Below are 24,976 nucleotides of genomic sequence, written 5' to 3'. Positions count from 1 at the left end.
GCAGCTGTAAAGGTAATTGCCAACGACTGGAAAAACGCAAATGCCTATCAACGAGTGAATGAATAAAGAAATTGGGTTTGACCTATAAAGTGGAATGCTACTCAGAAATAAAAACGAATGAATTACTGATGCATGCCATAGCATGGGTGACTTTCCAAATAATTATGCTGACTGAAAGACAGGAAAAAAGTACATACTTTTATAATTTTATTTATACAAAATTTTACAGAGTACGAACTAGTGTATGAGTTGCAGGAGGAAATCTGTCGTTGCCTGATGACGTGGGAGTGGAGGGCAATTGGAAGGAACTGTTAGGGGACGAGCACACTCCTTGGGTGACAGTTATGTTCGTTGCTTTAACTCTGGAGATGGCTTCATAGGTGTATGGTTGTGTCCGCATAAATGTGTACTATTGTGTGTCAATCACACCTTAATAAAGATGGAAAAGAAAAAGATGAACAAGCCAACACAAAATGTGTAAAAGTTTTTAACGCTTTATTAAAAAAGATATACAAAGGCCAGTGAGGGCATTAAAGGTGTCAAATATGATTATTCTTTGGGGGAAACACAGCATAACACGCTGAGGAACTACTACTTTGTGTCCATTAGATGGGCCAAAATTAACAAAAAAATAACTATGATACCACTGTTACAGCCACCATTTGGCAGTTTCTTTACAATTGAACATTCATCTGTCTGTGACGTAGCGAGAGAAAGGAAAGATGTGTTCACAGGAAGACTTGCATGCAGCTGCCCACGGCAGCAGCTTCCTAACAGCCCCGGACTGGGAAGCAGCCAGGCGTCCACCAGCAAGCCCGTCTACTCCTCCATTTCTGAAGAGGTGCCGCCTGCGGAAATTGAATTTGGTGACTCAGGTTCCCTCCTGCCCTCTTCTTAGCCGTTCCACTGGGAATGGCATGTGCAAAGGTGCTGAGCTGTGAGGACCGTGGCCACGACACTGTATCTGAACCACATCTGTGATGCTCATTTGATCTAAAAGTTGCCTTCTCAAGCTATTGTTTCTCCTGGCCTTCGGTGGGAAGCCGGGATCGTACGGTAGAGCTGTTCTTGGGGTTTGTGCCCGATATGCAGGAAGGGGTTAATCATAGTGACTGTGAGTACCACCCCCCACTCCCTGGTAGGCCCAGCCCTCTCCACTTACCGAGGCTCCAGTCAGCTTGGGGCTGAGCTCCGTGGGCAAACCAGCCTGTGTGTCACTCGCTTGTTCATCTGCTCACCCAGTAGGCGGAGCATCTGAGGTGTGACGGTGGCGAGGGCTGGAGATCAATCTGTGACCTCACGGGGAGTGATCACGCACCGACAATCCCTCCCAGACCCCTGCCCTGTTTATTTCCTGGGTCCGTGTTTCTGCCTTCCATCCTGCTGAGCCCCGTGCCAGATCCTGCCGCCGGCTTTGCCCTTGCACAGCTGGCTTGCTGGTAGGAGAGGTGGTTGTGTAGACAGACACAGGAAGCCACAAAGAAGCTTTGTGAGAAGTCGTTATTCATTGTTTTTCTTTAGTGTTGCATTCTGTATGGGCAGAAGGCATTCTCCTTTTTCTTTCCGTTTTTGATCTCCCGTCACCATGTGTGAGAAGCTACTCAGGCACTCTTGAGAGACGTTCACCTCTTCCATCGGGACTCTTTGGAGCTGATGGGACAGATAGACAAAAAGCCACAGCCTCGTCATGTCAGGCTGCATTGTACTTTCTGTAGACTCACGTTTATGAGGATGAGAAGTTCCCTGGGACCTTCAGTTTGGAGAGGGACACCGAGTCTGAGAAAGATGGAGTGAAATGCCTGCTTTAAACACTTACTTGGTAGTAGAACTGAAATCGGAACCCTGAGATTCTTGCCCAGCCTTTTCATGTTTGTTTTTTATGCCAAATGCAAGCCCACCGAGTTTACTCCCCCAAACTCTGCGGAGCAGCAGACGGACTGCAGGGCGAGCCTGCTCCTTTCTATGGCGCAGCCTGAAGCCAGACGCCCCGGGCTGTGTCCCAGCCTTGGTTCTCACTTGCCAGAACTCTGTTGGCTTCGTATCCAAAAAATGCTGTAGTTTCGTGTACACCATAGGCTTTTGGGAGATCAAAAGGAAATAACACCAAAGAACAGCCTGGCACCAGCACTCAGAAAACAGGACCCATTTTGTGATTGTGATCCTGATGTCCTCCTGGTGGTTATATTAGCCAGTGGGCCTCTGATTTCATGCCTGGTGCTTATCCAACATGGGTAGAAAATGGATCACAAGTCTCTGCTTCAGTCCATTCCTTTTGCCTGTTACTTGCAGAGTGTGGGGCTGTAGGACAAGGTGCAGACCAGAAGGACAGCAGGTGCAGCAGAAATGACAGAAAGAAGAGGCGATGTGGGGGGATAGAGAGGCGAGGCGATGGCGCTGGCTTCATGTCGTCAGCCGTCTCTAGAGCCATTCCAAGCTAGCATGGCGCAGTATCACTGTACATATCCATCACTTACAGTCCACACCTCATGTTGCCGTCAGCTTTCTGCATAATTCATTGATCCTGAGTTTAGAACTTAACATCTCTTCAACTACGTAGCTTTTGTGAACCCCGTAAAAAGTGTTTGGAGACTGGTTTTTCTAACTGAAAGTACTACGTCTCAGCTGCAAAGAAAGATAGACCAGTGTCTGTCCCTAAGCTCCCCTGAAGGCAAACATTTCTTTTGTCTTGGCAACGATGCCGTCAGTAAGAATGACACCTCCAACCTATTCCCTGCACACGGGGCAGGCTGGACACTTAGAGCCTGAACACCTTGGCAGGACATCCTTCTCTCTGTGTTGAGAGGTAGGGAGGGGGGGAGTGTCGGAGGGAGAGAGGGAGGCAGAAGTGGGCGAAGAAAGGAGGGAGAGAGGGAGGGGGAGGGAAGGAGAGAAAGAGGGAGAGACAGGAGTGGAGAGGGATAGAGAAAGAAACAGAAACAGAGAGACAGAGACAGAGATAGAGGGAGAGGAAGACTTGATGACTCCCCCGAATCATCCTCCATGGCCTGAGCACAGAAAGGCACAGAGAAGTAATCCCATGTCTACATTAATGAATTGCAGGTGGAGGGTTCCTAGGAGGCTCCCAGATCTGGCCACATCCGATGGCATTATGGGGTCATCTCATCAGGAAGCCTGTGGACAGCCCCATTGCTGTGTGTTTCGTCACCGGCAGTAAGCATGTCTTGATCAATGTGCTTGTCAATGCTGCCTTCAGGCTGTGAGACAACCTGGAGAAAATGTTTGTTCTGTGGTCAAAAGATGACCCAATTTGAGTTTCCTAATTTGTGTTGGATCCTTGGCATCAGAGAATATCTGATAAGCATTAGTGGCCAGTGTGCAGACATGAGTCTCCTCCACTCAGTGTTTGTTTGCACGTGGGGCTCCGAGGGCCCCGAGGCCTTCCTGGCAGTCTGAACTCCTAATTTTACAGTCTGGGGCTGGAGTGGGCAGACTTCCATGAGAGGAAGGAGGCCTGGCTTTTAGCTCTGGTCCCCTGGTCCTGGGGAGGCTGGGGGATAGGGAGCATCCATGGCTGTTTCATTGTTTGGCAGATAGGGGTGCAGTGCGGCCTGCGGCTCTGAGGAAGTGTGTCAGCTGCCTCCAGGCGGCAGCCCTGATTTCCCCTCTTCCTTCCAAATTGGTATCACTAAACCTCTTTAATAATATGCTTTCAATTATAGTTACATACGTCTGCGACATAACCCCCATTGCGGTCTGCGATTTGTTTGAAGACAGGTCCATGTTTGAGACAGTCTTCCCCCACAGAGTGTAGGCCAGAGCTTGGCACACCGCATCGCTGGTGCTTGGGATGGGCTGATGGCAGTGAGGATGGTGATGGCGGTGATGAAGGTGACGGTGGTGAGGGAGGTGATCGTGCTCATAGTGACGATATCGATGGTGATGATGATGTCGGTGGGGATCGTGGTGATAGACGTGATGCGACCGCCTACCATTTATCAGACATCTCCTCTGAGCCACGTGCTGAGCACTTTAACTCACCTTTTTACTCTCATCTTTTTACCTGCTTTAAGAAAAAAAGGAACTATATTCCTAATTTTGAAGGTAGTAAACGTGAAGCGCAAGGAGGTTGTCCAAAGCTGTGCAGGTTCCACAGAGCTGTGCTGACAGGATCAGGCCAGTCTCCCCAAAGAGCCTTCTTTCCCTGTGTTTTATCCAGTGTAGCAGCTGTGGGTGAGCGGGTGAGCAGACTCTACTTCTCACGTGGCCACACTGTGGGTTAAGGAATGTGCCTGGAGGAATGGGATTTCGGGGTAAATTTTATCAACCGTGGCAGTTCTCAGATGCCTCGTACGCAGTGTACTTACCATACCAGGGATTCCCACACTAGATGTCTCTAGCATGTGTACCAAGAACCAAAGTACCAAAACTGGCCACACCATGTGTTGGGCAGTGGCAAATTGTTATACTTTTAGGCTGCTAATTTCCGGATTGGGGCGACTAAAGTCCTAAAAATTATTCAGCACTATTTTAGGGAACCTGACATCATAAATTTGTTGAATTGAGGCTTAAAACTTCTTCGGGGGGGGGTGGTTTATGCTCAGTTCATCTGTGGACTTCCTCCTGCTTCAAAGAAAATGAAGGCCTAAGGAGGTAAAGTAGATAATAACCCTAACGATACTAGTGGCGGTAGCCATTAACACGCTGTGCCAAGCAGAGTGTTATCATCCCTGTTTTACGGATGACTTGGAGATTAAATACTTCGCCAAAGCAGAGCTCACTAGGTTTGTGAGATCAGAGGTGTGAGCCAAACCCAGGCAGCCTTGCCCCAGAATCCAGCCCCGCCTACTAGTCTCTCCTTCAAGACTTGAAGCCACACAGAAGGAGCCGCCACCAGAATACACTTCCCGACGATCTCCCACTTCCCAGGACTCCTGGTTATTCGGTGGCACCCTCGCCTGGGCCACAGTGAGCTCCCCTGAGGACACCATCGTGCTGGCCTTCATTTACAGAGGACCTGGGTTGATTTGTAAAAACCAATGCTTTTCTATGATTTCTACAGTTTACCTACTGAAATATTCTTTTTCCCTCTTTACCTTAATTTGGTTCACAGCATAAACCGACCCAAAGTAGGTTGTTTATCCCATTCCACTGCACAGGTTTCGTTCAGGAGTGATCCACTGTGCGCTGTGTTCAGCCTGGTTTGTCCTTTACCAGGGGCTTTCCAGTTCGACCGTAATTAGAGGCTCTTTGAGCAGAAGTCCTCGGTTAGGCTGCATTCATGGCAAAAAGAGGAGAGAGGCTTGTGGGCACATTAATGAGGCATTTGGATGCCTTCCCTAGCCCCCAGCACTATGACCTGACCAGGTGTTCGGAGACAGCCTTTCTGAACGGGAGTTCAGCCTGGGCTTAAGATTGACACTTACACCCAATTTGTGGGAAAATGCTGGAGGGGCTATTTGTGTGGTAGCATTTTATTTTTCTCTCCCTTTCTCTAATGAATCTTCCTTTCTCTTTTCTAAAGGAAAAGCAATTGGTTTCAGCTAGTACTTGGACAACATTAAACAATTTGGATGACAGCTAAAATCACATCATTTTAGAAATAAAAGCAATCTTAGAGATAATGTCCAGTCTCCTTCTTTGACAGAAAATTGAGTCTCCAAAGGTCAAGTGATTTGCCCAAGTTCATATGTGAGAACAACAACTTAGAACCCTTATCAACCCTAGTTTTCTGACTTCTGACTTGCTACACCAAAGTCTATCCTGGAAGCCTGAACCCAAATATTTTTGAAAATAGCCAGACTTGGGAGTCTGAACCATTTGTCTTAAATTCAGTGATGGCTGCACATCTTAACTAGATCCGAAGGTCTACTCCCTTATTGACTCAACATTGATGTTGTGCCCCAAGCGAGGTGCACTTAGAAAATGTGAATGGGCGAGATTTTAAAGTTTTATGGTTCGTGGACCCATTCCACACCATGGAGGGAGCTCGGAGTAAGCCTCAAGGACAGCCATAACTTTTCTGAGAATCCCCAAGTTGGAAATTTCCGTGTTTGTCCATGAAATTCTGATGGTTCCACAGAGGTAGAACACTGACATTTCTAACACTTTTGTAGCTACTCCAGAGGGGAGGACAACTGGGCCTTGAGGCGTCTAGTGGCAAAACAGTCTGTTTCCTCCCGGGAAAATGGGCTCAATGAATAAGGGGGACTTACAGGTGGAGGCTCAATGAAAGACCATGTCGGTCAGGCCACGGATTTGACGTTACATATAATTGTTAAGAGAAAGCCTGGCAGCTTTGATGTTTCAGAATATTGCTGTTAAAGGAATAGGCTATAAAGGTGATTCCAATAATCAGTAAAGAAAGGAGTTGTCGTGAAATAAAGACGGTAAGACAGGCAATATAGGTGCTTCAATCGTGGATGGAGAGATACTTTTGCAACAGTCAACACCAATTCAGGTGATGGAACTGGGCAGACATTTCTCCAAGGAAGACAAGGAGTCCATGACATCATTAGCCATGAGGGAAATGCAGGTCAACACCCAGTGAGCTACCACTTCACACCCACTAGATGGCTGTAAGGAAACAGGTGGCCAATAACAAGCGTTGGCGAGGAGCTGTGGAAACCGGATTCCTCACACGTCGCTGGTGGGAATGTAAAACGGTGCCGCCATGTTAGAAAACATTCGGGCAGCTCCCAGCAAGTCAAGTGTGGAGTTACCACACTACCCAGCAATTTCACTTCCAGGCATGAACCCAAAAGAATTGGAAACATATGTCCCCCCAAAACTTGGAGATGAATGTTCATAGCAGTATTATTCATAATGGCCAAAAATGAGAAACCACCCAAATGTCCACCAGCTGACGCATAAACAAAATGTACTGCGTCTTTAAAACAGTGTTTTCCGGCTGTGGGAAGGCATGCGGCACTGATGTGTGGATGCACCTCAAAAACATCTAAGCGAAAGAAGCCAGACACAAAGGCCACATGTTGTGTGATTCCATTTATATGAAATGTCTTAAACAGACCAGCCCATAGAGACAGAAAGTAGATTAGTGGTTGCCTAGGGCTTCGGGGAGGAGGAATGGGGATGAGCACAAGGTTCCTGTCGGGGTGGTAAAAAACGTTCTGGAATTAAAGTCACTGTTGATGTTCACACTACTCTGGACATACTAAAACACTGAGTAGGATGTATTTTGTGGTATGTGAATTATATCTCCATAAAGCTGCTATTAGAAAACCACAACAATACAAATATGGGCCATAGAACTCGGTCTATCAGTGGAGTGAAAATTTGGGTGTGCATTTCAGAAATGTCGGTGCTGTTTCGTGCCTTGAAAATTGAGGTCAAATGTCCTTTCGACCGGCTGACATGGAGACTCACCTGCTATTGTTCTGATCTTCGGCTCCTGCAGGGTGAGGACCCCCTTGCTGACAGCGTGCTGACCTTCATGGCGCAAACGTCTGCTCTGACCTATGCTCCTGGCCCTGGGGCAGACTACCCTGGGGGCCGCCCGCTGCGGACCCCTGGCAGGCTGCAGCCTGACGAGCTCAGCCCCAAGGTGGATGGCAACGTCAATAGGCAGAAACTGATCGCTGCGCTGGGCGCATATGCGGCTCGGAAGCCCCCGGTGCCCCACGGGGAAGGTGACCCGTGGCCACGAAACCCACTGCATGCACCGTGGAAAACACCAAGGGTCCTTTCGGCGCCGGTGGAACCCCGGAAGTGGCCTTCGCCTCCAGGAGGCCCCAAACCGCCCGAGGCCATGAGCGATGGTAAGTTGGCCTCCACCAATCCCCGGGTTTTTGTTGTTTTTGTCTTTCTGGCCCCTGCCCAGGGCCAGTCCTTTCCACTCTACACATCCTTTGAATGGCTTCTGATGCATCAGTGCTGCCCCCTAGGTCATGGCTGCAGCCAGTGCAGCGAGAGAAAGGGCCTCGGGCACCCTCCTGTGCCTCTGGTGCTCTGAGGAGAGAAGGTGGTCGTATTCGTGCCAAGAGAATCCAGCCATGGTGCTGAAGGGAGAAAAGGGCCCTCCTGGAGTGGAAGGGGCCACAGTGTTTAGACCCCCACCCTCTCAGAGTCAGCTTCTTTCGTCATTGATGAAGATGCTGAAACACGTTGAGGAACAATGGCCAAGTCTGACCCCAAATTATGCTGGCCACAGAACATTGTGGAAAATTGAACATGAACGCTTTTGGATTCGGCATATGTCATGCCTCAGCACTCCTTATGGTCAGACTCGGGGTCACATTCACATATTTGTCGTTGCTTGACTGTCCCCAGAAGAGCCCAGTCTGACACGGATACCCCTCATGAGGCAGTGCAGGCGCCGTGGGGCCTTCAAAGTGACTGAGCCTCAGCACGGCAGCTTCAGGGCTCTTCCATGAGTCACGCCCCGCTGTGGCTGTCCCACAGGGATGCGGTACTTACTGGTTCCTCTGCCTCTGTCAGGTGCAGAGGGGTCCCTTGTATTTATCTTCTAGCAGCCTTTTTCAAAGACCATAAAATAGAAAGTGAGATTCTGATAAAATATGATTTCTTCTTTGAAGATATACAAATAATAAAATCAAGCAGATAACAGGTTTTTTTAATTGACCGAGAATCACATTAATGTTAGCACTCTATTTTCTATAAGTGATGCCTTAATTGGATTTGTTCTGACAGCCTTCTTTTCTACATATTGCTGCTTTTCAGCTAAGTAGCTTGCTTGTTCTCTCTCTCTCTCGGTCCACAAAGCCATTATGGCACCTTCTAAATGGAAGGAAAACAAAGTTATAATTACAGGGAGGCAGCGTGTGTGGCCATTACTAATGCTTTCTTCTCCTTCTTGTCTTGGGAAAGAAAGCTGTATGAGAAAGAAGACTGCGCTTGCCTACGAATTGTTTGCACATAAATACCCACTGGTGTGTCTGGCACTGCTCTGCAGGAGGCTGCTGCTTGAGGGGTGGGGGGGCACCTCTCTCTCCAGCATGTTCTCCTCTGGGGGTATTTCTCCTGCGCAGCTGTGAGAAATTCCTTTTACTGGCCCTGCTGCCTTCTGCAACTCCCATAATCCCTAGACTCTGCCAGTGGCCTTCAGCTGCCAATTTGGCCTTCACCTTGTCATTGCCTTTCCCATCTTCCCCGGCTCAGTGTCACCCGGCACCTCTGCTATGAGCACACTGCAGAAAGTCACCGCCAGCCACTGGGTGGTGGCCAAGCAGTGGCCTCTGCTGGGACTTCTGGGCCCTCTCCATGGTGCTGACCGCCCCTTTCCCGTCTTCTGCTGGCTGCCCCAGCTTATGTAACCACCACTTCCTTCTCTGTCTCCTTTCCCATCTCCCACAACTTAAAACAATCCCTTTTATCAACTACTTCTGTCCTAGCTATTGGCAATGGGAAGCCTCTACGAAAGAGACTTCAATGCACTAGAGAGCAAGGTGTGCTCACAGAATACGACTGGCTCCACGTGTCTGCTAGTGTTCAGGAGCCTCTGTCTCCCCGTCACTTGGTACCTTCCCATTCTTCTTGACGTCCCCTGAGGCACAGGTCTTCGGGAAAATCCTCTTTGATCTCCATTCTCCAATGACCCTTATTAACTGCATAATTTCGTTGGCAGTTTTTTTCTGTGCTAACTTGCGATGTTGGTCATCCTTTCATGTATACTGTCTTCCCAGCTGCACTTTATGCTTTCAAAGGAGACATGTAAAATGTCAATCACAAAATAAATAGAGTATTGTTAAATGAACCCTGGGCATGACATCACTGGGCTTCAGCAAAAGGCAGCTCCTGGCCTTTCCTGCCACTTCCACACCCCCACCACCTCCCCATTATCAAGTGGTTTCATCATTGTATTGCTGGCAGATGAGAACTCTTGTATAAACCCAACCACAATAGTTTTATCACACATTAAAATTAATAGTAATGTCTTAGTGTTGTGATCTAATCGGCTATCACATTTCTCAGTTGTCATAAATTTTCTTTACAGTTGGTTTTTTTGAAGTTCAAAAGAAGAGCCATTGCCTTGGTGGGTCTGTCTGTTCAGCCCCTTTAGATCTCACAAGGGTTCTCTCTCTTCTTCTTTGCTTGTCTCGTGGGGTTTTCACATTCTGGATTTTGCTGGTGCATCCTGATGATAGCATGTCCCTGGTTCCTGTTTCCTGTGCTCTGTACTTTCTGTAAGCCTGCAGTGTAGGAGCTAGCCCAGCCCAGAGGTCTGACCATGGTGTTAACTGTTCAGCAACGAGGCTTCAGAGGTGGTGACAGGGTGCTTTTCTGTGAGGGGGACACTGTCTTGCTGTGTCTTGTGTTAGCATCAGCAGCTGGGGCCACTCAGCCTCCCTGGCAGACTTCAGCTTGGCTCTTTGAAGTGTTCAATCTCTCAGCAAGATGAGCTGCTACCCCACCGCAGAGGAGAGGCTCCTGGAACCTTGTGCCTTCACCCGAGCACATCTCACAGTCTGCAAGTACATGTTTGTGCAATTGTTTGACAAATGTTTGTCCCCCCCCCCCCCCCGTAGACCATCAGCTTAGGAAGATGACACATGGCCTCCTTGTCACTGTCCCCATCCCAGCACCCAGCACCCAGCGTGTGCCTGGCAAAGTGTTTGCTGAGTGAATGAACCAGTGGATTCTTCCACACAAATGGCCTCATTTGATTTTCATGTCACCGTTATAAGGCGGCATTATTTTCAACCTCATTTTCCTGATGAGAAGCTGCAGCTCAAAAGTATAAATGATGGCACTCACCCCCACTGTCAGATCACTTAAGACGAAGTTGGAGCTCAGAAGAGGCAATCGTAGAACATTTAGATTTAAACACAATTTGCTTTGTCACTCTGGCTAATTGCTCCTGGACTCCAGTTCAAGCAAGCATTCAGCTCCCAAGTTCAGCTTTTTCTGCTTAGTGTGTACAAAAGTATGTTCCTGGCCTCTAGAGGGGGCAGAGTGGAAAAGGTCACTGAGGGGCAGGGGTGTCAGCCGGTGTAGGACGGGTAAAGATTTCTCTTCTTACATATTTAATGAAAAAGAACGAGAAAAGAAAAGGCCAACTTTCCTCTAAATTTGCAGTCCAGGGGCTTCCTGAAAATAACTCTTGGACTCTGTGCACTGGGATTTAATCGGTGTTCGATAACAGCAGACACCCGGGTGGGCCATTTCACGTCACTGCCTGAAAAACTGCCCCTACCATTTGGCCACCCGCCTGCGGTCCCTGTGGAATGTACAGGTGGATTCAGTGTGCCGTGAGCACAGAATCCCTAGGCGCAGTCCTCTGCACCAACCCAGTTGCACCTTGGAAGCGACGGCAAGAGAGTGGGAAGGGAGGGGTGGAGGGCTGCCATGCCCTCAGGATGGTCAGCCTGGACAGCTGGCTATCCCAGACGCCCTGAGGGCTGCTACCTGGAAGGGCGACCCTGTGGTCATGCGAAGGGCAAGGAGCTCCCACGTGACGCCGAGAAGGCTCTGTCCTTCTGCAGCATGATCGAATCCAGCTTGTGACACTGTCTCGCATGCAGCCACAGGAAGACCCACCCATACCCGCCCCCAGAGAAGTGCTCAGTAAATTGAGTTACTGACTCAATGTGTACGGCAGATGTTCATTTGGTAAAAGCTTGTCATAGAAAAGACACCTCTCTCTTTATTTATTATTTACACCCTATCTTTTTTTTAAAAAAAGCTTTAAAAAAGTGCCAACTCGCAAGAAAGAGCTGTGTGAAATGGGGTGATGGAGGACAGGCGGCAAACCGTGTGCCATGTGTGGATTCGAGCTGCACCGAATGCGGTCTCTCCGGTGTAAGGTGGAGCGCTCCGCTGCCGCCCGTGTGTGCACTCCTCCGTCGATGCTGTTCCGGAATTTCCAGATCAGTTTGAGTAGGGATCAATTTGTAAATGATTACTTGTTGTGCTGTTTACCAGTTGTAAAATGACAAATGGCCACTCTGCAAAACTTGGGCGATAGGTGTGCAGAAAGAAGTAGACAAAAGTCACTTCAACTTACCTCCCTGGTGAGCGCCACAGGCTCGGTGTGCCTTCCTCTGCGGCCGTGTGTGTGTCGCAGTCCCCCTCTGAGCAAGGGGAGCGGGGTGTCGCCGTCCCTTTGATGTGTTCACCGGGTTAGTTCTTCCTCCAGCCTGGGATTAGTCTCAAGCAAGCCCTGTGAATTCCACTCACTCTTATGTAATATATAGTTCCATGCCCACTTTTTACATTAAAGCTTTTAGAAATTGTGGTAAAATACACATGACCTAAAACTGACCATCTTAACCGTTTTAAGTGCACAGCTCAGTGGCATTAAGGACATACATGCTGTTGTGCAGCTGTCCCCACCACCATCTCCAGGACATTGTCCTCTTCTCAAACTGACACTCTGTCCCCATTAGACACTAACTCCGCTCCCCTCCCCAGCACCCAGTGCCCATCCTCTGCTCTCTGTCTCTATGGACCTGATGGCTCGCGGGACCTCATAGAAGTGAAATCACAGGGCAGCTGTCCTTCTGTGACTGGCTTGTCTCACTGAGCATCATGTCCTCCAGGTTTGTCCATGCTGCAGCGGGGGTCAGGATTTCCCTCCTTTTCAAGGCGGAATGATATTCCACTGTATGGGTAACACCATATTTTGTCAATCTATCAGTGGACGCTTGGGTTGCTTCTATCTTTTGGCTGTTGTGAATGTTGTTGCTGTGATATATTTAAATTTCTAAAATAACTTTCGCATTGTAAGATTATGATGTGCTTATTTAGAAAGATCCAAGTATTATAGAGTGTACCAAGTGAAATCTGAAGTTTGCTTCCCCACAGCCAGTCCTTCCACGACTGCTGTATGCCCAGAAGCAGGCTACCACTCTGTGTGTGTGTGTCCTTCAGATATCCCATCCAAAACCAATGACCCAAGCACGTACCCATACAGCTGTGTTTTTAAGTAGAGGCATAATCATCTAACCATCACTGTATGTAGGTACCACAATACATTTAAATCAGTTCTATGTCTCTATACAGTTGACTCTTGAACAGCGTGGGGATTAGAGGTGTCAACCCTCTGTGTAGGTGAATATAGGCACTTAACTTCCGACTCCCCAAAACCTTAACTACTAATAGCCTACTGTTGACTGGAAGCCTTACTGATAATACGAACAATTCATTAACACATATTCTGTGTCTTATGTGTATTCTTGCAATAACGTAAGCTGGAAAAAAGGAAATGTTACAAAATATGTTCATAGTACTCTGTACTACAAAAAGTCCATGTGTAAGTGGATGCGCACAGCTCCAAGCTGCGTTGTTCCAGGGTCAACTGCAAGTCTCCTAAATTATATATAGTTTGTTGATCTTTGCTCTTCACATAATAGCACCATTAACATCCTCATGCATAAATCTTTTCAGACCACAGAACCCTGATTATAGTTTTCCCAGCCTCAATAGTCACTGAGTTTTAACAAAGCCTAAAGTCACTCTTTTTCCTTTTTTTTAAGAGACTATTTTTTAGAAGCTTTAGGTTCACAGCAAAATTAAAGGGAAGGCATAGAGATTTCCCATGTACGTCCTGCCCTCACATGTGCACAGCCTTCCCCATAAAAAAGATCCCCAACTGGAGTGTTAAATTTGTTACAACTGGGGAACCTGTATGGACACATCATTATCACCATAGGTTAGGGTTTAGTTAGGGTTGGCTCTTGGTGTTTTACATTCTGCAGGTTTGGACAAATGTACAGTGGCTTGTGTCCACCATTATAGGATCATACAGAGTAGTCACTGCCCTGAAAGTCCTCTGTGCTTCCCCTGTGCACCCGTCTCCCTCCCAATCCTCCAACCACTGAAATTTTTACTGTCTCCATTGTTTTGCCTTTTCCAGAATGTCTCAGTGTTGAAATCACACAGTGTGATTTTGTTTTTGTTTTTTTTTTTTTTACATTGGCTTCTTTAATTTAGTAATATGCATTTAAGGTTCTCCCATGTATCTTCATGGCTTGACAGCTCATTTGTTTTTAGCACTGAATAACATTCCAGTGTATGAATGGACAAAAGTTTAATTTATCCATCACCTACTGAGGGGCTTGGTTGCTTCCAAGTTTTGGCAGTTATGACTAAAGCTGCTGTAATATAAACACGTGTGCGGTTGTTTGTGTGGGCATGCGTGTTCAACTCCTTTGGGTGAATTCCAAGGAGTGTGATTGCTGGATCTAGGAGTTTTATATGTTTGTGGTGTACAGTTAGGCTTGTAATACATTTTGAGTTAATTTTTATGAAAGGTGAGGGTCTGTGTCTAGATTTACCTTTTTGCATGTGGACGTCCAGTTGATCCAGCAACATTTGCTGCAAAGACCGTCTTGTGCCGCTGTATTGCCTTTGCTCCTTTGCAAAGATCAGTTGACTATTCTTATTTGGGTATGTTTTGGGGCTTTCCAGATCTATATGTCTATTCTTTCACCAGTACTGTACTGTCTTTCTTTCAAGTAGTGTCAGACCTCCAACCTTTTTCTTCCTCCTTCAATATTGGGTTAGCTGTTCTGGGTCTCTCCATATACATTTAGAATCAGTTTGCCAATATCCACAAAATAAATTGCTGGGCTTTTGATTGGGATTGCATTGAATTATAGATCACATTGGGAAGAACTGACATCTTGGCAATATTGAGTTTTCCTATCCATGAACATGGAATATCTCTCCAGTTATTTAGTTCTCTGATTTCTTTCATCAGAATTTTGTAGCTTTATTCATATAGATCTTGTGAGTATTTTGGCTAAAGTCATTCTTTCCATTCAAGTCTCAATGATGACAACTAAATTATGGAAACCACCTTAGGGGATGAATCATATACAGTTTTCTAAATAGCTAACTAGAGCCGGTGACAAATAATATGCAGTGTGCCCACTGGTAGAAGCTGCCAATCTAATTCTTGCTCACTGATAATGCTCAAAACCAAACCAAACAGGAAACAAAGCCTGTAGCCAATCTGTTAGAATTCTTTTTTTATTATCTTGATTCCACACCCTGGGGAGCCCAGACTAGGAATTAGGAGAATTTAGTTAATATTATCGCTCTGCTTACTTTTATTCTGGGCATTTCTTATGCCAGCTTCTTCCCAACATACCTTGTTATTTTTTCTATTCAGATGTCTTACTGTATTATAGGTTGAATGGCCAAGGTAATGAGTGTTCTCATCCCCTGCCCCCCAAATCTGTACTAAAATGGATTCTATTGTGTTGATATGGAATGCTTATAGGGATGGAAGTCTGAAACACTTTCCTTAACTATTGGCTGTGCAATTTCCTAACTCTATGACTCTTAGCAAGTTTACTCATGAATTTGCTCATTTACAGAACACCTGCTGAGCACCAACCAGTCAGATAGTCTTTCTTATTCTCTTCCCTCATTCAAGATAAGAGTGTTGGATATGTATGTTTTGGGGCCTCTTCCTGTTTGAACTTTCCGTGATTGCTAAGACCATTCAATTGCCGGCTGTGTTGTCTATTTCCCCATTCTGTTGATGGTGGGAGTCCCAGCCTGGGAACTTATACAGGGCAAAAGTACACCCTGTATCCCTCAACCTCAGGAGGGCACTGAACCAGAACTTTTACTTTCATGGTGACAGTGATCGATTATAATAGTGAAAAACCAGATTCAAGTGCTTCCATTGCCCTGGAGAATATATGCCCACAATTTAGGGTCATTTTCACTTGAAAGGAAGCACTTGCTGCCTTTTTCATTTTTGAAAAAATACATTCACATTTGAGTGAAGGCCAGTGTTGCTCTAAATACTTTTGGTTAAAAAAAAACAACAAACAGGACCAAGGGGCATATGGGTGGCTCAGTTGGTTGTGTCTGACTCTTGATTTCAGCTCAGGTCATGATCTCAAGTTCATGGGTTTGAGCTTCTCGCTCATTCACGTTTTCTCTCTCTCAACACAAATAAATAAACATAACAACAACAACAACAACAACAACCAGGACAAATTGACCATTTAATTACTGGAGTAAAGAGGCTGCCTCTCAGAGTCTGCCCCATGAGGAACTGTTGATAAATTGCTGTGCCCTGGCTTCATGCCCTTCCCTGGGGTTTATGAGCATCTTCTAGAACCTACGGAAGAAGGTACCTGTGTTATCAAAGTAGTCCTCATCTCAGTTAAACTTAGTCCCACATTTGGTATAAGATGCCTGAAGCCTTTATGTTAGCCTATCACCATGCTGTGTGTCCAGCAAACAGTCCACTTTCTCCTGGGGGTGGGGGGTGGGAGGAGAAGCAAGAGCAGGGCGGAGGAATCTCTGGGTGTCGCTCTGTGGCTTACACAGCAGGAAGATGGCTCCTCTTGTTTTGGCTTCTGACTCCACCCTGCCTGCCCAGCATCCCTGAAGTGAACACACCTGGTTGGGTTGCTCAGATGTACAGGAAGAGCAGCTGTGTATGAACAGGGACCCTGACTCTGCATGGCCCCATCCCGTGCCTTCCTCCTCGGCTGGGAAACAGCTTCCCTCAACTTCTGTGCCAGCAGAGAGTCACTGTTCAGATTCGAAAGGAACCTGGGGGGGGTCACGCAATCTGCCCTCACATGAGAAGTATCTTCAATAGCATCTCTGGCAGATGAACTGTCAGCCTTCCCTTTAAGTACCTATGAGTTCATTACTTCCCTGTGAGGTCCATTACATGAGAAGCCAGAAGCATTTTCTGGAAAGTTCTTTACACAGAATATTGAGTTGAAATTTGCCTCTCTTATATGGAGAGTGGGTAGAGCACCTAGAGAGGACTTACTGCAACCATTTGTTCCTGCCACCTTCCACCAGGAAGACCTCCTAGAACAACACAGAACAAGTGCATCCTCCCTGTCGCCTGCTGACCCTCACATATAATGCCATCTCCCTGCCACATTTCTAACCTGAATATGTCTAGGCTGCCTCCTCTTATCATAAGTCAGTTAACATTCTGAGTGTGCAGACTCCTGTTAATGTGAATTTCAATGAAACATCCTTTAGAAAGCAATCTGACTGCCACCCCCATCGCCAACTGAAGTGGCACAATTAATGCCAAACCTAATTTTATTATTTTTTTTTCGTTCTTTGTCTCAGTGTTACATGTAATAGAGAGACTGGGTGATGATGGTGACAGTGATGATGATGATGATGATGATGATGATGATGGTGATGGTGGTGATGGATGATCGTCCTGGTGGTGATGATGGTGATGATTGATAGTGATGATTGTGGTGATGGTGGTGGTGGTGGTGGTGATGATGATGATGGTGATGGATGATGGTGATGGTGATGATTGATAGTGATGGTGATAGTGACGATGCTGATGACAATGGTAATGATTGTGGTGGAGATGATGATGAAGTGTGTTTACACATGGCTAAATTGTATACTTTCATATATGCATGGTGGTAAAGGCATTTAAGAGCAAAAGCTGTTATACATGAATCACATCTTCATTAAAGCAGTTTTGTAGTGAGGTTATCTGCACAAAATTGCTTATTCTCTAAAGCTTATAACATTTTGTCTGGGGGACCCTATTAAGACATATAATTTCAGTAGGTCAGGCTTGCAGCAGTTGTGCATGTGACTTGATCTCCTACTCCAGGCCTTACATATTTGATGTCCTGACATTTGTGTAATTGCTCTGCTAGAGCCCACTTGGAGCATTGAAAGCTACTTAAAATGTCATTATAAGCTGGCCGGGTCTTGGAATTATATGGTGCAGTTGATGGAACAAAAGAATGTTCCACTTTGATGCGCGTGGTATTTGATTGTGCTCTGTGCCATGGTCCCTTTTCAATCCACCAGGGCTAGCTGGACTTTTAAAAAAGGATTTCTTGATTTCTGTTCATCTTCACATGACTGACAGTGGGTGCCTTTGAGATAAGTCAGTGTGGTTTACAGTAGTGGCATGGGAGATGATTTCTGATATGTGTTAATCGTTCTCATCATAAGCTGCTCAGCCACTCGAATCTACCATTGCATACCTAAGGGTTTTTTTTTTAAGTTATTTTTCACTAATGAAACCTGAAAAGTTTCTTTTTTAGATGAGAGGGACAATGTTTGGAATTATATTGTATTATTCCATTTTGAAGGTGGATATTTCTTATTACAACCATTCTAAGAGATCCATGGAAAGTCTCTCCTGATCTCTGGTCTTTATCTTAAAGATAACGAGTTTTATCATGCGGTCATCCATTCCTGTTCTTTTCCAGATGATGAGACTAGACTGAAGGAAGCGACAGAAAGAAGAGGTATGGCACAATACGAGTTTCCCTGAGTTCTTAAATGTTGGGACAGATTATTAGCAGAAGAGCACAATTCCACGTTCACTGTATTGATTATTAGAAATGTGGTAGACAATCTACACGCTTTATTTTGTTTTCGCAGTAAACCCTTCGAGTGGGGATTACTGCCTCCCCACCTCCCCCATCCTCCGTACCCCGGATTCGTTTTTCCACAGCCCTTATCAGCACCAGACATTCTATGTATTTATATTTTCAATTGCTTATTTTCTTTCTCTTCCGGTATGGATGAATGTTTCATGAAAGCCAGGGCTTTGTTAACTGCGTTATTCCCGCACCCGGGAAGTCGCTGGGCCTAGAAAATGTGCAATAAACATTCATGGAAGGAAGGAAAGAATGGAAGAGAGGAGGGAGGGAGGAGAGAGGAGAGGAAGGAACAGCCCATCTCTTGAACTCTCCTGTTTAAATGTGAGTGTCTCTGGGAGGCACAAATCACTCACGGATTATCAGTCACCTTGATGAGACCTAGAATGAGTCACCCGCACTATGGGCAACAGAGACGCTGCCTGGGGAGCAAGCCGGGTGGGGGTGTGTAGGGACGCAAGGGAGGGGGCATTCGGACATGTGGGGACAGGACCAGACCGTGGACTCATACACAGAAGACGGCACGAGGGAGTGAGGGATGCAAACGTTGCCTGCCACACACAGGCGGGGACGTGAGAACCTAGCCTGCTTCACAGCTTTGTGCGAGGCCAGTTGTGCGAGGCCAGGTTGCTGTACACCAGGGTCGGAATAACCACCGTGGTAGTTCTTGTGCTGCTTTACACTGCACGTCCAGCACGGTAATCCCATCGGGTTGTGCTCCTCCGTCTGGAATTGGACAGTGGCTGGAGACAGTGGGGCCCTGAGAGGAAACGTTCTGCCCAGGTAGACAGGAAGCCTTGACTCAGGGGCTTCACTTGGTCCGAAATGTTGTCACGGGGGAGGTAAGAGACGTCCTCTGCCTGCTGCTGCTGTTGGGTGCAGAGCGGGGGGGGGCAGGGATTCCGTGGTTGGAGCCCTGTTAGCACACACACCTTGGCTCTGCGAGACGAGGGTGGTGTGAGAGACCGGGGCAAGCCCTTGGTTGGCCAAGGTGCTTGGGAATGGAACGTTTTTGTCCAGTGGATTTACTGGTGAAGTTTGCGTTCACCAGAGACACATTTTTGATTCAACACTTTTTAAAAATTTCTCACACACGTCTCGATCCGTTTCCTGCCTCGGCGGATGTCGGGGGCATCGTGGTGTGCACCCAGGGGCCTTGTGCACAGGGAGCAGCAGAGCACTGTGACGGGCCTCGGCCACCTGCAGCCTGGCTCCTACTTTTAGGTGCCTGCCCTTTCGCCCCTTTTATGCCATTGTCGCAGCCCCGCAGACAGACCGCTTAGGGTGGGTGTGTTTGTGCTGCCACAGGCCTGATAAACAGCAAAGACAAACACTTGTGCTTACTTTTTAGCTTAGGTTATTTTTTCATGGTTTTTTTTTTTTTTTTTTTTTTTTTTTTTACTGATTTTCTACTTAAAATATATTCTTGACGTTTTTAATGAAAAAGTTTTGCTCAGGGTAACTCAGACCCCCAAATTTATACAGTAAGATTTTTTCCTCAAAAGATATAAATTGGGTTTATCTTTTTTAAAAATGAGTAAATTAATTGGGTTACCTTCATTAGAAATTAATAAGAATTTTTAAAACTTTTCAAGTAAAAACTAAGTTTTATATTCTTATAGTTTAAAAGTTTTATAGTGAGGTTTGTCAGATCTAAGTTTGTCAATTTCATTGTTAATTTCTGAGGGCAAAATGTAGGAGGTAATTTACAAGTAGATTTAAAGTTTGGAGGTTGTTTGGTTGAATTTCAGGAAAGACATTTGCCTGCAGATGGGGTACTAACTGACAGTTTGGGGAGCGTGTGCGCTCAAATACTTGTCTGTTTTAAGAGGAAAATGGAATCAGTTTTTGGGTTGTGCTGTCATTTGATGTTCTTGCAGGGTCTCTGCAGTTGGTCTGTCCCATATGTTGAGTTTGCTTAATACTGTCCAGTCATCAAGTCTCTCTGGCTGTGTGAGTGTGAATCCTACTGTAGCTCTGAAGCAAACCATGCCTTTACTTCTCTATCCTTCCTCATGGTGATTCGTACTCCTGGGTTCTCAACACAAGGAGTGCCCAGTACCAGTTAGTGAAGTGAATAGGTGAATGGATGGGTGGATGGGTGCGTGGGTGGGTGGATAAGTGGGTGGGAGATTGGATGGGTGGGTGGGTGTGCATATGTGGGTGGCGGGGTGAGAGGTAGGTGGGGGGATGCATGTATGGGTGGGGGGATGAGAGGGTGGGAAGGTGGGTGAGTGGGTAGGAGAGTAGATGGGTGAGTGGGAGAGTGGGTGGGTGGGAGACTGGATAGGTGGGTGGATGTGTGGGTGGGAGAGTGGGTGGGTGGGTGGATGGGTGAGTGGGAGATTGGATGGGTGGGCGGGTGGGTGGGTGGATGCGTGAGTGGGTTGGTGGGTGGATGGGTGGGTGGGTGCATATGTGGGTGGGGGGGTGAGAGGTGGGTGGGGGATGCGTGTATGGGTGGGGGGATGAGAGGGTGGGAGGGTGGGTGAGTGGATGTGTGGGTGGATGGATGGGTGGATGGGTGGGTGGATGGGTGGATAGGTGGGCGGATGGGTGAGTGGGTTGGTCGGGTGGAGGAACAGGTGAGAGAGTAGATGGGTGGAGCCTGGGGTCTGACTTTAATAACTGAGTTTCACACATCTTTAAATGCACATGAATACTTTGGCAAAGAACCGTCTCACAAAGCGCAATCTTACATTGAATGTTGAACCAACTGGGAGGCGGCATCACTTGGCACAAGTAAGCGTTCTGGGGCACACACGGCGTGTTCTCTGCTTCTTGCTTGCGAAGACGCTGAACTGTGGCCGGAGCTCAGCACGGACACCCCAGCCTCTGTGTTCATGATGGGTCGTGAGGGAGGGATGAAAAGCAGTGGAGGGCTACATGACTCGCGACCATCAGCGCCTCATCATGGTCATACTTAGAGTTGTCACTCGTGGTGCTGCCCCAGGGAAGTGCTTCTCAGGCCTGGCTCCCTTGTTCCCATTTTACACAGAAGGGAACTGAGCACCAGTGAGAGTGAGAGTAAGAGGCTTGCCCCGACCACACCCTGGGAGTGCCCGTGGGGAGAGGAGTCCGTACCCGCGTGGGCCGGATCTGTGTGTGCAGCCTCATCAGCTCTCAGCTCCCTGAAGCAATGTTTGGACGCACGTAGCACTCTTTCTCCTAAGCGGCAGAGTGCACGCTTCCCCCCCAACCCCCCAGAAAGGGGTCAACTTTTCTTCATGCGAATCTGGCTCGGCAGCCCCGGGGGCGGAGCACCGTAGGGGCCACGTAGTGACTGGTGAGAATTTTAAATGTGTTCTTAGAAACCAAAGTCTCAGCTACACCTATCACCAAGAAAGGGGAAACCCCTGCAGATTCCAGAATTGTGAGGCTTGAGAAAGTGGACAGGAATCCAGTGCTGCCAGCAGTGGGGTTCACGGCCGACACCGGGCAGTTGCCTGTGCTAACGGGTCCACGCAGAAAGCAGACACGGCCTGGCGCTGTGCTCCTGTCTGCCTCTGTGGGTGAGGCCCCTGCGCCCTTTCCTCCTCCTGGGCCAGCGCTGTGCCTGCCGGTCCCTCAACGCCGTGGGCCCCGCGTCCGTCTACCCCTGTGTTGCACGAGTGGTCGGGTCTGCATGTGGCGAGTGACTGTGGTGTTTTCATGCCGCGGTTTCTGTCGGGATTGATTCTCATTGTCACCGTGATGAAAGGCTGCTGGAGTGGATTTGGCAAACGTGGGTCGCCGTGGACCTTCTTTTTTCTGCAAGTGCCTTTTCAGAGCAGACGCTTGGCTTCTGTGTTGGTGCGAGGGCAGGGGCCCTGCTGGATCACGAGCGCTGAGAACTTCTCGTGCCTGTTGGCGGGCAAGAGAGGGAGAGTGCTACAGGGAATTAGGCGTGCAACTCTAGTTTAGTTCCCAAAGATGGAAATGTTAAAAAATACAAAAAGCCTAAATTTCTTAATTTGTAAGAAGCGGGGAATGATGCCCCCCCCCCCCAACTTAGTTCAGAGGATCGCCTGAATGAAGCCATGGGAAGCGTGAACTCTCACTAGGTCACTGTTCTTCGGGAGCAAAGTCATGAGAATAATCATCTTACATGAACCTTCACTTAGGAACCAGTGACACATGTAACCAGCATTAAATACTCAGGAAAAAAGCCAGCCCCCTGCCCCCACGTCAGAAACAGGACTTCATTAAACGTTACGGTTACGGAGTGAGATTTATGTATCGTGAAGTGTGTGGATGCCGAGCGTATGAATGAGTGTGTTGACACGTGTGTGCACACATAACCAGTGTGCCATTAGACATCCCCATCGTCCCAGGGAGCGTCTTCCTGTGCCCGGTCTGTCCCAACACCCTGTCCCCTGCATAGGCCCCACCCGGTCCTGGAATCACCTCCTACTGAAAGAATCATGTGTGTTCTTCAGTGTCTGGCTTCTTTCACTCAACATAATCCCCTTTGGATCCGTCCGGATGTTTGTACGTGACCATAGTTCATTGCTGCTTGTGCAGATAATGACAGATAGTTCGTCCATTCGCCCGTTGATGGATTTTTGGATTTTTTTTTTTTTTGTATAGCTATTACGGATAAGGCTGCTAAACACAATCTTATACGCCTCTTCCATGGACATAGGTTTTTGAGCACATTTTCTAGGTATATGGAAGGGGCATATTCTATTATAAGAAACCGCCACAGGGGCTTCCTGGGAGCTCTAAAGCTTTACTCCCACCAGGGATATACAAAAGTTCCTGCTGCTACATTTCCTTTGCAAAATTTGTTCTCAGTCTTTTAAAATTGAGTCATATTAGCAGGCACGAAATATGCTGACTGTGGCTTTCATTAGCCTTTCAATGATTAGTAATGGTGCTGAGCACTTTTCCATGTGCTTACTGGCCACTTGTATATTTTCTTTTCTGAAGTTTCTGTTCAGTTCCTTTGCCTATTTTCATTGCAACGTCCCTTTTTATTATTATTGTTGATGTTATAGGTGTTTTTAAATGTATACTCTGGATAAAAGTGTTACGTCAGAGTTTTTTGTTTGATCATCTTTTGAAAAAATATTTCTCTTTCTCCATTGAAAACGCCTTCGAACTAAGGCAGCTTTGTTGAAAATCGTCTGCTTAGGGTTGTCAGGATGCCTCATGTAAGACGAGTGTGGTAACCTTACAACAGCACGGTTCCGTTACCCTCTGGTGGCAGGTACTCCCGTCGACCTGCTTTATAAACCCTGCGTTAGACGTGACTGCTTCCTCCCGGAATAGAGGCGTTAGGAGGAAGACCGTCGTGCGCGTGCACCCACCCGGCCGCCCTTCCGCTAGCCTCCAGCACTTCTCACGGGCCTGTGTTTCCAGCCGGTGTCATTCCCTCGGCGTTTCGTGTCCTGCAGGTCTGCTGGTGACAGATTAGCTTGGCTCCTCGAATGATACGGACATGTCTTTCCGTCACCCTCATGCTGGAAGGAGATCTTCCCTGGACGTGGGCTTCTGAATTAGAAGTTTTTTCTTTAACACTTCAAATACGTCATTCCTGTGTGTGTTATCAAACACCTAATTATAAATATGCGAAGGCATCATTCTTACCAGACACGCAGTGTGTCTCGCGCCCTGCTCTGCGTCAAGTCAGCCGCTGCCTGCGTCGCGTCACAGCCTCTGGGGGCCGTGGGGAGCCGTCTTGCCCTTGCCCTTCCCAGGAGATGCCCCTGAGTGGCTCGCTCTCGGGTTGGTTCTGGGGTCTGCTGGGTGCCTTGGCTTTCACACTTAATGCTCTTCCCCAGTTTGGGGGAATTGCCGAGGGTTTTTCCCTTCCCCTTCGGCTTTTGGGTCCCATTCTCTCTCTGTCTCCTTCTTGCTCTCTGGCTGTGGTCCGTTGTGCCTAAGGTGGCTCTGCAGGTCACTGAGGTTGCACGCAGTCTTTTCAGGTTTTACTCTGTTCTTCAGAGAATGATAGTTCTTGTTCTCCATCCCGGGACTCACTGACCCCTTGTTCCCCATCGTCCGGTCTGCTGCTAGGCCCACGCAGTGAGTTTTGGAATGGCCGATACTGTGCCTTTCGTCGACACAACTTCCCCTGCTCCGCTTGGGGTCCCACCGCTCTCTGCACCTGCTGGGTGCCCGCCGTGCCGTTTGGGGTCGCTTGTTCATCCCTTCGTTCCGTGTTGACCGCTCCTCCCTGGTGTCTCCTGTGCTTGCTCTTGTGTGTGCCCCCCCAGAAACACTTATCCAGAGTCTCCTGAAGGACCTGGGAGAGCAGCCGGACCTCGGCCAGGTGGCCCGCGCGATTGCCTCCGCCATGCAAGCTGTGGGGGCAGAAGGGGAGCCGCGAGGAGCCGAGAAAGGAGCCGCGGGAAAGCCGAGAGAGTCCGACGTTGGCCGGCCGGGTGGAGGCGTGCCAGGTGAGGCTCCAGGCCCCGGGGTCACTCAGGTTTGTGGGACTGTGGGGCGGGAGGGGGCTGTGCAGAGGCCTGGCTCACCAAGCGGTTACACGTTCCTTCTGCTGAGGAGAGGTGGATTTGTAGAAACGATTTTTCTCCGTTTGAACTTTTGCCTCTAAAAGCTTTCTTAGCAGGCTGAGCCTACCAGAGTAATTATGTTGAAAGGCAAATTGCTCTCTGTGCTGAGGTTCAGAGTTAGAAAAAAACAGGCCAGATAGAAAGTGTTTTTGTTTGGATTGTGTGGGTGAATGGAGTCAA

The 24,976-nt window shown here is 47.7% G+C and overlaps 1 protein-coding gene and 1 long non-coding RNA gene across 6 annotated transcripts in view; one reads left to right on the top strand and one right to left on the bottom strand.

Moving 5' to 3' along the window:
* Positions 1-24,976, top strand: part of PTPRN2 (protein tyrosine phosphatase receptor type N2) — an 805,581-nt gene that overhangs the window by 307,992 nt on the left and 472,613 nt on the right. For all 5 annotated transcript variants that reach the window (XM_043590047.1, XM_043590044.1, XM_043590046.1 and 2 more), the window contains 2 exons: positions 7,376-7,736; positions 24,497-24,679. In XM_043590047.1, the coding sequence (XP_043445982.1) occupies positions 7,376-7,736; positions 24,497-24,679 (544 nt within the window). The remainder of the gene's footprint in view (positions 1-7,375; positions 7,737-24,496; positions 24,680-24,976) is intronic.
* Positions 479-2,656, bottom strand: LOC122488572. Its single transcript, XR_006298652.1, has 2 exons — positions 1,163-2,656; positions 479-848 (listed from the first exon to the last, which is right to left on the bottom strand). It is a non-coding gene; the product is annotated as an uncharacterized LOC122488572 (long non-coding RNA).

This window comes from Prionailurus bengalensis, chromosome A2 (genome assembly GCF_016509475.1).
Source record: "Prionailurus bengalensis isolate Pbe53 chromosome A2, Fcat_Pben_1.1_paternal_pri, whole genome shotgun sequence".
In the NCBI taxonomy this organism is placed as follows: domain Eukaryota; kingdom Metazoa; phylum Chordata; class Mammalia; order Carnivora; family Felidae; genus Prionailurus; species Prionailurus bengalensis.
The sequence above is the reverse complement of the archived record's forward strand: the minus strand, read 5'-3'. Positions and strand labels throughout refer to the sequence as shown.